The sequence below is a fragment of the Amblyomma maculatum genome, chromosome 2 (genome assembly GCF_055883805.1).
Source record: "Amblyomma maculatum isolate TAMU_Amacu chromosome 2, ASM5588380v1, whole genome shotgun sequence".
NCBI classification, from domain to species: domain Eukaryota; kingdom Metazoa; phylum Arthropoda; class Arachnida; order Ixodida; family Ixodidae; genus Amblyomma; species Amblyomma maculatum.
Genome location: NC_139345.1, coordinates 16,227,420 through 16,242,262, shown reverse-complemented (window position 1 = coordinate 16,242,262; position 14,843 = coordinate 16,227,420). Strand labels below are relative to the sequence as shown.

Here is a 14,843-nt window from a genome sequence, read left to right as displayed (position 1 = left end):
AATAATAGACAAGCATACAAAGAAAACAAAATTTGCCACGAAATAAAAGGGAACAAGACAAAAAAAAAAATGGTTTAAACCAGGTGTTTCGGCTGATTTCTGGTACGCAGCATGAAAGTGCTTTCGAACACCTCAGAGCAACAGTAGGCCTAGCGCTTAGCAGGGGCCATTACTTGCCCGTCCGTGTCTTTTAAAGCCTGCAGTATTTGCTTCACGCAAATCACCTTGGTCAACGCACGGTTTCGATCACTACGCGTGCAAAGAGAATGAGACGCAGCAATTTACCCTCTAATGTTTATAAATTATTATGTGAATCGCTAGGTGCTGTGTTTTGTATTTCGAAATCTTTGGGTGCATTCGCTTCACAGAAATTGTGTTGTCTGATTGAACAAGGAAAGGCCGGCGATTACGGCATTCGCTAAGGCGAAATTTTAGAACAGCTCAGTCTCCGTAGCAAGCAGCAGCCGTCGCCACAGAGGAAGTATACGAACAGCACTCCTACCCCCGCCTCCTTCGCTTTCGCCCTCGCGTCCTTCGCTACTGCCGCATCTTGATCTTGCGCTCTAGTTCACCCTGTTCATTCAGGCGGAGGTCAACGCAGCTCAACCCACGGAGAGGCACCTAAGAGCTGTTTTTGAAATTGCTGCCTAACCGACCGCATGGAAATGTCAACGCATACAAAAATGAGTAATTTATGATAAAAAGCTCTACGTTTCAACAAATAGGCTTGAGTGCTCTTGAACCCTTCGATTCAACACTTCTAAAAGATAGTTTTTTTATGAAAATTAACACAAACAGAAATATTTTCAGCACCAGAGGGATGATTGATTTGGACAACTTGTATCCATTTTAGTTTTTCGTGCCCTTAATGGTTAGTTATGGGCACCATGCTTGAATTCCTAAAACGTTCGGGAGGCTGCGTTTAATGCCGAATTCGTGTATTGTGCCCGAAGGTATAGTTTGAATGATTACTAATCGGTTATTCAGGAACACTAGAATTATGCAATAGGGCTCAAAATGTTTTCCCACACTCAACCCAAAACAATTTTAAGCCAAACAATATCTCCTCGCAAATGACTCGTAACATTCCATATGTCATCCCGCGATACCTCTCGCTCTGTTAGAGGTTCTTCACAAAGTGAAATGCTGCATCCGAGTAAATATTCAATGTGCAGCACCACATTCGCAACACGAAATTGTCATAATCGGCGCCCAATCTTCATTACAAAATGAAGGTAACTGAAGTTTAAAATACCGTGTATACATTCCTATTCATCAACTGTACACCTCAAGTCGTACAAATGTGCTGCAAAATGTACTATCTACATATTTTTTTTTATCTACCTGAACAGCTAAGACATCGAGCTGATAAATGCAGTATTCGCTCCAGTTACCTTTACTGGAGTCGCACACACTCACTCGACTCCTTTAGCAGTTTTGGGGCCATAAAGAATGACATTTGAAAGTTGGCTGCACTTTAAGCATTCAAACACAAAGAGTGCGCACCGCCGCTGCATGGTACTCACGTTTTCAATCAGAATCACAAAACATTATTTCCATAAGTGCGTGTGTGAAGAACAAGAAAGTGAAAATGCAAATGCCGACATTGCCATTATGACGCAGTGCGATTTCAGAATATATGCGGAAACGAAATTTATGTCGAAAAAGATCTAAAGCAATGAGCGCCGCGAAATTCCCGCAGGCGTTGACAAGTTTATGACCGGTTGCCAGACTTGATATTGCATGGGCGTTCGACGGAAGCTAGTTCGCTACCATCGAGCGGCCGTAGCTATCGCTTCATTTTCTCGGCAGAAATTTTCCAAGCAGCCGTTCACGGACGAACGCGAGTTAGTATTATTTTCTCATATAGGCCGTAGAAACTCAGCGGGACACGTACGCCTAGCCCCCTCACCCAGTACCTGGTCGGGAGCGAGCCGTGCAATTGCTAGCCCATTATTGTAAACATAGCAGCCAGCATAACAGTCAATAACTACGGCACCAGACAATCATGAGTCGTCCTAGCATAAGTAAGGGTAAAATTACGAGCAATGCCACCAAAGATCACGGCAAAGTTCGTAGCCAGCAGTATCTGCTTAAGGTTGTTCTGCAGTGAATTAAAAAAAGCAGTATAGATTCATTTGTAGACAAAGGGTGTCGTCTTTATAGTAACAAATATTTGTCTCCCAATCATTCTTATAGGAAGTAATAGTTGACAGCGCGCTAATAAGCTGCACCATTTTACGTTGCTTGTACCTCTATAGCGAACTTTTGCAATTTTGTTGTCCTAGAAGTATTACATACTGAGCTGCTGGCAGGAGAGAACTCACTTCGCGTGTAGTTTTAACAATGCATAATGAGCAGTGTGTGCGAGCGGTACAAAACGTTGGCGGCTCAGAATGGTTTTAAAACAAAACAAAACAAAACAAACGTAAACGAAGGCTTAGAATGCAAAAGCATGTGTGACCGGCGACAATTCGGTATCCGAGAACTTGAGCTGGCGACTCCGTTTTCTCCTCCTGTTTTACCTTGTGGCTGAAGACGAGATGGTGTTAGCCCTGGACGCGGTATTGTCGTCTCGAGCCTTCGCGTTCACCACCTGAAATAAGTGTGAAATAAAGGAACAGAGCGGAAAGAAAACCATTATTTCAAGCAGTATTATCCTTCTAGATACGCGACGAAAAGCCTGCACCTTGCAGTAAATTAATGTAAGTGGAGACAACACAACGACTGTTTAAAATAAAATCGCCCAGATACATGGCAGCAGTTGAAATTTCAAAACTTTGGCGCCTCGTACAATGTCACTTATAAAAGTTAGCGCCAGGACTCCATGGTGTGTGAACGCTTTGACAGAAATCATTAACGCTTTACAGCTCAGTCCATCTATAATGCAAATGAAATATATTGAATGTGCCGCATAAATACACATATATACGAAAGTATAGTACTAAAAGGAAGTTAAACCCAGTTGCCGATATGCATGTCTGCGATAGCACGTAGGTTAATTAAGACACGAATCTGCCCTTGCTTTCTTCCGTGCTAAAAAACGAATTCAGAAATTCTGAGTGGAAGACAAAAAGAGAAGTTCAGTTTTATCTCGCATTCATAACTAGGGTTAAGCATCATATAGTTCAGCATGCACTGCGCTTATTTACTAGATACCCTGAATTATCCCCACTACAGACATCAATCTATCCAAGAAGTACCCTGAACGTGTGATGTTAGATTATAAATGCTTCACAAAGGCTCCACAGCTTTAAAGCTAATAGAAAATAATTTAAATCTGTGGCGGAGAGATCATCATTATATGAATATTCACGCCAGTCGTCGATCTGTGTATGCACTCGTAGGACGTTAAGCAGTTCCCCAACGGTGTTTCACTGACTATTCCTAATAGCTATTCTATTCAACTCCATATATTTCTACTCTATTAGGATTTCACCTGCGTGCTTCCGATGAGGGCAAATATAAATGATCTTGTTTTCTTTTCGCCGGTTCCTAACATCTTATGGGCGAAAACAGCGAAATATTTCTTGGCTGGGAAAAACTTGGGGTGAACTTAAGCTCTGTTTTTTAAGGATATGACGTGACAGAATGTCAATGGCTCCCGCACACGACTCTCCTTTTTGGACCTTCGTTCTCGTGCATGCACATTGCCACTCGTTTATTTGCTAACCTCTTAATTCGTGCTTTAATTATCTCACACCCCTTTAGCACCTAGCCGTAAACTACCACATTATGTGAAAAATAAAAAGTTCCGCTTTAACTAGACACGAACGTGCCTGCGTAGCCATGCCATTTGTACAAGCCAGTATATGGCAATGTCACCTGTCCCCCTTGCAATACCCGTGATTGTTTGCTCTCGACGTCGCGATGTCAAATTTTTCGACGAACGGGGATTCTAACTCTGTAGCGGGAACATCTCAACTCCTGCAGACTGAACTGCTTTGACAATATTCAAGCTATCTTCAAGCACAGTGTTCCGCTCATACATCACTAGCAAGATGCAAGCAAAGTGCCGCAGCCGTGGGTGACGTCCTCTGTTCCGATTCAGTTGACTCTGTACTGCAAGGATACGAGCCTCGCCGCTTTTAGAACACCAGAATTAAAGCAAGCAACTATTGAGACACAACAATTTGTTCTAGCGTCGGCATTAATTTCATATTCCTGAAGAGTCCTATTACCCCCTATTGCATCTGATCTGAGAGAAAAAAACCCGAGCTATAAGAGATCATACGCAGTGACAAAAAAAAAAAAAAGACCGTCTAAGCTAAGCTAAATATTATTCCCGGATGATGTCAGAGAAACAAAGCAGCGTCTGAAGAAAACGCATTATAGCGAACACGAAGTGAAAAAAAAAGAAAGAAAACTTCACAGACGAATGTTGCGCTAACCTCACGGACTGGCAAGGGGGTCGGGTTATCTCTTTTGTCGGCGACGGCTACTCCTCAAGCTTTCGCACGTACCTTGATTTAAATTCAACCAGAGCAAGACGCGAAACCGGGCAGTCACGTCTGAGACGCCCAAACCGGCCTGTGACAGTCACTGCCGACGCGACTGGCGCTGCGCTCAGCACCACAGCAGAGCCTGAGGCGACAGACTGCTCTCACTCGCTGAGTGAGCCTACCATCCTCCTAGCGATCACATGCCGCATTCCTTCACAGAATATCCTTGCATCCATGTAATTCAAACCAACTAGAAAAGCGCACAAATCTTTCGCGTAACTGACGCCTCAATATTGCGCCTATTTCGCTGAAAACAGCTGCAATAAAGGCCCTTCTGGCAAAATAACTCGACAGTCAGTACAAATCCTTCATTCTAATGTTTGCGTGTAAACAAATCAACAGGAAATTTCCGGTTAGCACTCCGGCCATAGGCAGTGGCTATAGCAAGAAGACCAGTACATAGCCGACCCCTCATCCCTCAGTTGAGGGTCGCTAAGTGCAAGCATAATAGGTCTCTCTGTAAAAGCAGAACTGATAAATAGGGCTACCTTCGTCTCGGCATCCCCTTTTCCGTGCGAGACCCCTGCTGTCCGTCATATTTATGACCGTTGTTTTATCCGATACCGTATACATCTCCTTCCGCCAAAAAGCCACCGCTGATTTCCTGATTGGTCGAGGGTAGTAACGTCAAAACTACACGATCTCGCTTGGGAATTTCAAGCACCCTACATTCATACAAAGTCAAAGAATCGGGGGTGGGTTGAAGGGAAGCCAAAATTGGCAAAGAGGGTACTCTAATGGGTGGAACGAAATGAAGAAACAGCTCAAATGGACGGAACGAGTAGAGAGGCGAAACAGATACATGAGTTCATGTGTCTGTCTTGCCTTTCTACTTGTCCCGTCCGTTTGAGCTGTTTCTTCCTTTCGTTCAACACGAACCAACTAGCCCGACAAAGCCCTTTTCTTGAGTGTAATGGATGTATTTCAAAAAATCGAATACAATAAATCTGCGGTCTTTTTTATGCGGCCTTTAGTCCCAGACTTAATCTCATCATTTCAGATTATGAGTGGGGCAGTGAACAAAGCCTTCGCAGAGTCGTTACTTCGTAAGCTTTCTCTTCATTTATTTCTCTTGCTTCCTCGACATTTGTGAGACTCAGATTTGACAGCATCACACGTAGACACCGCCAATGGCAAATGGGTGAAAAAAAAAAAAAGAGATCTGCCTCAGACTACTGTGACATATGGTACATCTAAGACAAGCAGGAAGCCATGACACTAATCACCCTGCTGCATCGAGTTTGGCCGTTACGTCAACGAAATTGTCCACAGAAAACACTGTGCTCCTAACTGCAGTGCACCCTGAACAAAGCTCATCTGGCCACAGTTTCGTATGGGGTCCTCACTGGCATAGCTGCGTTCGGTGCCGCCGTCGACTGGCCTCGGGTCGTTAGGTTCTGGCTTAGCCACGAGGACACGAAGGCCACGGGGTCGGGCGGCCTCTGCTGGGCGACGGCCGAGAGCGCACCCACGAGTGCGTCACCGACGCTGGCACTCAGGTACTGAGCCTCTTCGGGCGTCCTGCCCGACAACAGCAGGGACTGCGCCAACTGCGCCATATCGGCACCGGCGGTCTGCCCGTTCTGTCAAGAAATCACAAAGAAGAAGAGCGCGAGATGTCATCCTTGCTGCAAGATTTTCCCCCTGAATGATGTCAGAAAAACAGAGCGGCTCCTAATGAAATCACATCCGTATAGAGACACGAATTCAAATTTCCCAGCCGAATGGTCCGCTGACCTGACAGAAATGCCAAGTTGCCTCTTTTGATCGTGGCGGCTGCTTCATGTATCTTTCAACGCTTGGCGAAGAATTCAAATATACTAGCGACCTGCAGCTTAGCTAAATTCTTCGCAGGAATAAGAAACAGCAAGTTCCCTGAATAAAAGTAGGATGCCGTGGAAAGGTAGGTGAAGGGGAGATGTGATGCATACAAAGGAGATCAAACAGGAACGCTGTTGTGGGGACATGTTTCATGTGTGGGTCCTCGGCCAGAATAGGCGACTTGAGGCAGAAGTTAGCCAACAAGTGGGAGTAGTCATGTTGCCAGGACAGACGACACATCGGGCTGAACTAAGTAGAGTACACTTGGGAGCGAAAGTGCAAACATTTTTGCCGAAGCAACAGCTAGCCCACAACCCCCCCTCTCTGTCTGTCTATCTGTCTGTCTAGTCGGCCTTGGTGACACTGAACAAGGACATTCTCGAAGCTTAATAATGCGTTTCATTAAAGTTTTCCCTCCTCCTCCCCTCCTCCTCCTCCTCCTCCTCCTCCTCCTCCTCCTCCTCCTCCTCCTCCTCCTCCTCCTCCTCCTCCTCCTCCTCCTCCTCCTCCTCCTCCTCCTCTCTTTGCATGATGCAACATTCACAACAGTTGTTCCGAAAGCAGCAGAGGAAACTTATTTGAAACACGAAAAGAGAAAGAAACAAGCGGTGCGAATACAAAATAGCTGTCATCGCGATTAATATATTTGGCGCACAATGCTGATGAAGTTCTCTGCACATTGTATTAATATTTGATGCGTAATCCAACCAAAACCTCACGCAAGAAAGCTCATAAAGTTTAAATTTGCTTTCGTTCTGACCTAACCTAACCCAACCCAAACCAATCCGACTGTATATTTGCAAGGTACTGCTGTGTATGAGTTCATATCTTTCAGCATCTGTCTGAGCTATTGACCTATTTATGGCACGACCCGCTAACTTGCTTCATTCCTTTTACATAACCCTATCCCCACTTTTTGCTTTGTGATGAGCAATGGGGCACGAACCTTGTTTTCAGGAAGCATTGACGTCTGGTGAGCTGCCGTGGTGCCACCTGGCGGTGCGGCTTGTTCTGCTAGCGGCAGCCGAACTGCCGTTTGCAACGGCTCTTGGACGGGCTGTCGCGTCGCTGCGTCTGTTGTTACCGGTGGGGCATGCCCCGGCTGCGGCGCTGGAGGCGGCAGAACCTTCGGCACAACCTGCTCTGGTGCCGCTGCGCTCGCTGCTTCCGGCAGTGGCACTGCCGTTGGCTGGACTTCAGGCTGAGCTTTTCCAGACTCGGGCAGAACTGTCGGCCTTGTGTCTCCGCTAACAGCGTTGGGGGCAGTCGCCACCGCTTCTTCTGGCACAGTATTCGACACCTCTGCGAGAAGAGTGAGGTCGGTGTTGAAATTATATGAAGATACATACTAAGTTCATTTCAATGTGCCTGTCCAGTTAATCGGACATTTGGATGCGAGGCATCATTAAGGCTACAATAAAATTATTTTGTGTAATACCCATTGCAGTTTGTGACAAGTGCTGTCAAAAGAAAACTGAGCCTGGCTGGTTGGTGCATCTTGGTGGTAACGACTGAGCAGCGCCAATAAGTGGGGTGGAAGAGAAGAACGTACAGTGACATAGAGCGTATGTCTGTGTTCTCTTTTCCGTCCCGCTTGTTAGCTCTGTTAAGTCGTTTCCGTCGACAAATGCACCTCCAAATAACATACGTAGATACATACAAATATCAAATAATTATAAAAGGTTTCGTGAACTAAATGACCATTCCACATTGCAACTGTGCGGGTGGCGCGGGCGTGTGGGTTCCCCTTTGTCACGGCGGTCACATCGGACGTGAATTTGATGAACATGGCTGGCATAATAGATCATGCTCGGTCCATTGCAAACAAACAATGGGAGCCTCTGACTGAGCAGAAAGAGCACCGCGTTACCTTGTATTGCGGGAAACGTCGGTCACTATATATGACCGGACGAGTTACCGGAGAGTTTCTTAAACGAATTTTTATCAACCCCGGCAGTTTCCAATGCAAAAGTTATGCTGCATATTTCGCGTTTCCGCAGCCAGCTAAACAAACAGAGAGAAAAAAGAGGACACAACGCCGAGAAAGCAGGCAGAAGACCGACTTGCATCTTAATTGCGAATGCGGCGGAGCCGGAATAATCGTTTCTTCACATAGAACCCCAAGGGATGCACTTTGATATTCTTCACTATTTCGTCGCGGGTCGCTATTATCGGCGGCCAGCTTGAGTTCATTGCAGAACTATAGGTTTCGATCCCGCTTATATTTGCCATGCACTCCACCCCGTTCCTGACTTCCTGACTTTCACTTCATAGTGCTTTGTAATGTGCCTCTTAGCGGGTGAAGAAAACGTGCACTTACCAAAGGTAGAAAAATTATTTTAAAACATGTTCTGCCGCTTGAGAGTAATGACGTTTTCGAGTTGTAAGTGCGCAAAACGTGCGCCACTTATTTTTGCCGTAAATTTTTAGTTTAATTGCCTGCGCAAAAGCGTGTAGAGGTGACTGCCTCACCGGCGTTTTCCGCGGGCGTAGAGGGCCTCTGCCATACATCCGCCTTGGCCGACTTGTCGTCGTCCGCCGCCGTCTGATAGTTCGCCAGCAGTTCTCTGATGCTCAGCTCCTTTGCGTTCTTGAGGTAGTATTCGGGCGTGTGCCCCATCTGCAATGGCAACTATGGTTAACAGCATGCTCATCGTATTCCCTGCGGCAGTAATATGAAACTTTGTCGCCAACGTAATTGACCAGCTAAAAGCAACAGAAAATGGGCGGTGAGGAAATCTATTTAAGCTCACGCCTGATCTTATTAGGTGGTTTGCTTTTGCGGTTACATCATACAGAGTATAGATTCGCTGGTAGATCGCACAGCTGGGACCTTTGCATCCTGTATTTCCGTATATCCTCATATTCGTGTATATTTTTGTATTTCTTGTATGCAGATTCTCAGCCCAGACATGAGCTAGTGGTAAATGTATGCATAGGTGCATTTTCAGCGTAAACATGAGCAGTTTGCTTAGTCTGCACTATGCTCCACAAATCTGCATTTCGCGAAAATGCCCCGCCGGGGTGGCGCAGTTGTTACTGCTCTCGACTACTGTTCCCAAGGTCGCGGGATCGAATCCCGGCCTCGGCGGCCGCTTTTCGGTTGAGGCGAAAAGCAAGGCGCCCGTGTGCTGTGCGATGTCAGTGCACGTTAAAGAACCCCAGGTGGTCGAAATTTCCGGAGTCTTCCACTACGGTGTCTCATAGCCTGAGTTGCTTTGGGACGTTAAACCCCACAAACCAAACCAAACCAAACCAAACCAATGAGAATGAAGAGACGGAAAAACTTGAAACGGTCTGAATTTCCTCTTGCTCTTTCGCTCTTTCGCTCATAAACTTCTTGCTCATAAAGGCCCATCATGAATGCCACTAATACACAACAATAGATGGCGATAAGTTCCTTTAATACGCTCCGTTAATACGTAATAAGTGAATGCGTTCATTTACTGCTGACAGTTGTCGTCGATTCTTGAGTCGCTTCCTTATACTGTTTACACTGCATGATGACAGAATGCATTCAGCAGGATGTCAGGACATTCTCTACTCTTTTTGTTACTTTTCCCACTTAATTAAGGCGTCAGTAAGAGTGAGACTTTCGTCCATGCTGTCTATTTCGAGAATACACCAGCTCATTTACAGCAAATCTTAAATTATGCCTATGTTTTCTTTCTGTAATATGATTAATCAAGACAAACTGAATGGCGCTGGCTAGGGCCGTGGCACATGCAGCATTTTGGAAAGATCCGAAGTTCAAGAAAAATGACGGAAGTTGAACCCTACTCAAACCTGGTTGTGACGAGCGAACGCACCCGGAGCAGTGGCTCAGCGGTTAAGTTGCACCGCTACTGAGGAGAAGTACCCGGGTTAGAACCCGACTGTGGCGGTCGCATTTCTGTAGAGGCGATACGTAAAAGCGCCCGTGTACATAGCGACGCCTGTGTACGTTAAAGATCTCCAGACGGCCGAAATTATTCCGTATCCCTCCACTACAGCGACCCTTTTTCTCTTTCTTCTTTCACTCTCACCCTTTCTCACTTCTCATAGGCGTGGTTCAGATGTTCACGGAAATGTGTGATAGTTACGGCGACTTTCCTTTCCCATTAACTGGCCTTAGTTCGACGTTGGCCTGGTTTCAAGGTTACTTAGTCAGAGGAAGGCGAAACTCAGAGTTGTGCATGCAGTGGTAGAGCTTCTCCACTAAAAAACGCAAGAAAAGCGTCAACTTTATGCCAACCAACCTGAGTTTCTGATGAGGTCCCGTGGTATTCCTATCCACGTTTCTGCTTTGAGTATAGTGTTTCTCAGCAGCGAATTCAGATTAATTCCTCTCGTCAACCCGAGGACTGCACGACAGTTTCGTACCTTGTCCTTGATGGCTTCGTCAGCGCCAGCCTTCTTCAGGATGTCGAAGTAATTTTGAGCCTCGAGCACGACGGCAGCATAATGCAACGGCGTCCGCCCTTCCTGCGAACGCATCAAATCACAACATGATCACCCGAAAGCCACGTACGCTCAATGTTCAACACAAGACTTGCTATCAGAACTATTACGGATTTCCTATTTCTCACAAAGCCGGCTTGGTTGCTGACTCTGGGCGTGTGGTCTTATAATAACATCTTTTGAGTGCTCACATCCGAATGTTTCAAGACGAGACGTAACAAAGGAAGCTGTTGTAAGTGACTGAGCAGAAATTCTGTGGTCTCCAATGACAATGCAGTGGTGTCAATCCTAGAGTACTGTTCAATGCTGTCGGGGATGGCCGAGGTACTGAACCATCGAAAACTGGGCATAGTTTTAGTACAGCTTGACTAAACACCTCGACATTGCTTGCTGGGCTGCTCTAAAATGCTTTATTGTCCTGCTGCAACACCACAAGACGTTTTTAAACCCCCCCCCCAAAAAAAAAAAAAAAATCTGTGTAGAAGTGACACAAATTTAATTTTGGGGCAATGAACCTCTCGTATATGCCTTGGCGCTTATCCTTAATTTCAAGAAATCGCAGCGAACGTGACCCGAAATTCCAGGCAAACAACAGCTTACATGCATGCAATACTGAACTCTTTCCCACCCTCTTTCGCTTCCCGAACTTAGTCTCTCGAGCAGTGTATTTACATTTCGATGCAGCTCATCCAGTGTTGCTATTCAAGTTTTTCGAACTTTTCGCAAGTCGTATGCGTCGTAATAAGTTGATGTCAGTAAACAGTCAGAGATTTTGCCATCGGGAATGGAGATACGTGAAAGAGGCCGGCGCAATTGCTAGTGAAGAAAGAATTCTTTCTGACACGTGCGGCAGGCAAGCAACGACTCTTGTACACGTGTCAGTGCTTTTTTCTGGGTACATTTTTCACGCACTGTCAGCTGCACGGCGTTAGAATGTCAGCAAGATCACGTCAGACGACATATGAAGTTTGTATTCTAAAATGACAGTTATCTCCACAGAAAGCTCAGCGCAGGCGCCCGAAAATGAACTTTTTATGGCCCCCAGATGCCTTTGGTGGATGAAAAGCATGGCGCTGATGTTGCTTACGTTGTCCGGCCCGTCCAATGTCTCGGGGAACCGCTCGATGATGTAATTGAGCACGTCCGTGTGTCCGTGTAGGACAGCCAGGTGCAGGGGGCTGGCACCGAAGCGGTCGCGGCTCAGAGCGAATCGCTTGCGCGTCAACACCTGGCGCACTTGGGCTAGGTTGCCGCTTACTACCGCCTCGTGAACTGTGCGGATGCGTTCCTGCGTCCGGAGAATGGTAGAGAAAACTGAGTGTTGTCATTTCGAAGTTGCCAGCTCACTCGAAGTCTTAGATTATTTGCGATATTAAAGTGGCAATAAAGATTATCGTTCGGATATATATACACTCTATAAAATATCAAAATGCGTACTTTGACAGTGGTCTCTCGCGGCTGGCACGCATTTGCGACAGACTGCGCAGCATTGCATTGCTATTGTTTGATGTCAAATCTTTTAGTGCGAAAGCACTCATACGATCGTCAGAGCCGACTCAAGATTGGCCTGACTGGTCGTGACGCCACAGTCCACTTGTTTTTTTTTTTTTTTATTTAGACAGAAATAAAGCCTATATTTTCTTGCGTCAATATTGCGAATAATTTTGCCCAATTGTTAGCAGCGCGTTATCTGATAATATGTTCCTCACAAATCCGTACAGCGAACAAATTATGATGTTAAATGTTAGCAAATAACTTTTGTTCCCTGCCCTTGATCACTCGAAGAAAACATCTCGAGCTAGTTGGTTCATCACAGAGCAAAACAGCGCAAACTTCACAATGGACAGAGAAGGGCAGACGAGACACAGGCGCCAAACGCCTGTGTCTCGTCTGCCCTTCTCTGTCCATTGTGAAGTTTGCGCTGTTTTGCTCCTTGATCACTCCTTCAAATATTTTCGATAAAACAAATATATATATATATATATATATATATATATATATATATATATATATATATATATATATATAATTTTAGATCTAGAAATTTCGTTTCGGTCGTCAGTGGGAACGTGAGGCTTATGTTGTGAGCCAGAACTTTACATATGGACGCGGACCCACATCTTATAGGATAGCTTTTATGTCATCATATCAGGTGGATGCGTTTTTTTTTAATGTATTTGTTGGCTATCGCCATCGGTGTCGTTGGTGTAAGGGCCAATAAATTGGATATGGATGTAATGAACCTTTGGTATGTAAAATGTCAGTAAGCTCCGTCCCCAATAGAATTAGTCACACTCACAAAAAGATAATCCATAGCTGCTGCTTCGTCCAAACCACAAAGCTTACCGTCGTGTGTAATATATTTTATCGATATTAAACAGCAAGCTGCTAACAATAAAAAAGCTGTTTAAGTTTCCGTAATCACCACGCATTTTTCAGAAACGCTGGCTATAGTAGTTGGTTTGGCGTATTTAACGTCACTAATTTATTTCTGAATGCCTTGGATTAAATGAACAGCGATATATAACTAGTGCGGATAAATTCATTATACATTTTATTTTTTCTTTGGGTAGAATCATAGAGTGATATGGTCATTCAAAATTTTTACATTTATTGAGAAGCTTTTTTTTTTTTGCATGTAAATGGAAGGCTTTATTATAGCTTTCTAGACAGCATTAAGCCATACCAACTTCTTGATTTTTGTATACACTGTCCCAGCTTTGGCGGTCAATTACTGCTTTAAATTCGAATAGTGTAGCCTAAAGAATTTTTCTACCTCAGTAGTTTATTTTTTTCAATGCCAAAAATGCGTCTTTTCTTTAACAGACAGAAAACAGAATACAGGTAAATGGTCACTGATATCACACCTGGGTATAACAAGCAATGGTTTCGAATAAATACGTTTAATGATACAAACGTCTAACAGTGTGGCCGTTTCAGTGTTCATTCGTTCGTAGGAAGAAACAATGCTGACAAATTCATTGGTATTATATTCGTCGTAGAGTGGTCGAAGAGTAAGTTGATGTTCACATCGCCTAGGACCACAAACGGAATGTTTATGAAGAGAAGGTATTGAAAGAAGCTCTCTAATGATTGAAAATAACGCAACTTGTTGCCCACAGGAAGTGTATACGTTTTCTCAACATTGATATTGCTATATATCCCGCAGCGAGAGAATTCAGGTGTAAAAGAAGACATGCCAACGGACGCCAGCAGACGAATGCTCGCAGAACACACTTCGGTGGAAAGGGTGAGGGGATAGAGAGACGACGGAACAAAGAGAAACAATGAATGAAGGAGAAAGAGGGGAAAAATATGAATGTGCGTTATTATTTAGAAACGGAGCGGCATGGCGCGGCGAGATGCTGATGTCCTTGGCCAGAAATTATGATTTATCGTGATCAGCCGTTCAAGTTTCTCCGTGAGTGGATGCAGTGGTATTAGGACTTTATAACAGCGTTATTAGCGTAATTTAAAAACTAATGATAAACCCTTGATCTTTGCTCAGGGTCTGTTTGGCGTGTGCTGGCTAGCTTTGCATGTGTGCGCAAAAAACCCATGCGCCTTATGCTGATTCTCACCATATAAGCCGGAACAAGTCCCAGAAACTCTTGGACTTGCTTGTCTTCCGAGGTCTTGTTCAAGAGCCGCTCTCCCTGTCCTGCGATGACCACGTGCTCAAGGCGCAGCAAGTCTCCTTCCTTGATCCAAACGTCGATCAACTCGTTCAAGCGGTCTGAAATAGATTGAGGTTCACTTAACTTGCGGAACAGCTGGGAAAACCCATGCTTGGCAAACAGCGCACATTTATTGTGTACTAGATAAATATCTGCGCTAGAAAGATGGACAGGGTATCAGAGAAAAGCTAGGTAGCACGGAGATAGACAAATGTTCGTCAAGAAACTGTATTGTGTCCTTTTGTTTCTTCGGTTCGCTGTTGTTCTGCGCTGTTTGCCAAAAGCGATGATACGGCACCCGATGGCTGGCATTCGAACAAGAAGAAGAAGTATCGAGCCCGTAATAAAATCTTTTGCGCAGTACGTAGAAGTCATCCCAAAAAAAAAAAAAAAAATTACGGTG

The 14,843-nt window shown here is 44.9% G+C and overlaps 1 protein-coding gene across 1 annotated transcript in view; it reads right to left on the bottom strand.

Annotated features, from left to right (window-relative positions):
- The window catches only part of LOC146198034 (uncharacterized), a 60,364-nt gene that overhangs the window by 15,494 nt on the left and 30,027 nt on the right, over positions 1-14,843 (bottom strand). Inside the window, exons 18-24 of the mRNA XM_084591838.1 lie at positions 14,345-14,499; positions 11,851-12,051; positions 10,686-10,787; positions 8,796-8,943; positions 7,270-7,625; positions 5,849-6,085; positions 2,526-2,596 (exon numbers count right to left, since the gene is read on the bottom strand). Of these exons, the coding sequence (XP_084447964.1) occupies positions 2,526-2,596; positions 5,849-6,085; positions 7,270-7,625; positions 8,796-8,943; positions 10,686-10,787; positions 11,851-12,051; positions 14,345-14,499 (1,270 nt within the window). The remainder of the gene's footprint in view (positions 1-2,525; positions 2,597-5,848; positions 6,086-7,269; positions 7,626-8,795; positions 8,944-10,685; positions 10,788-11,850; positions 12,052-14,344; positions 14,500-14,843) is intronic.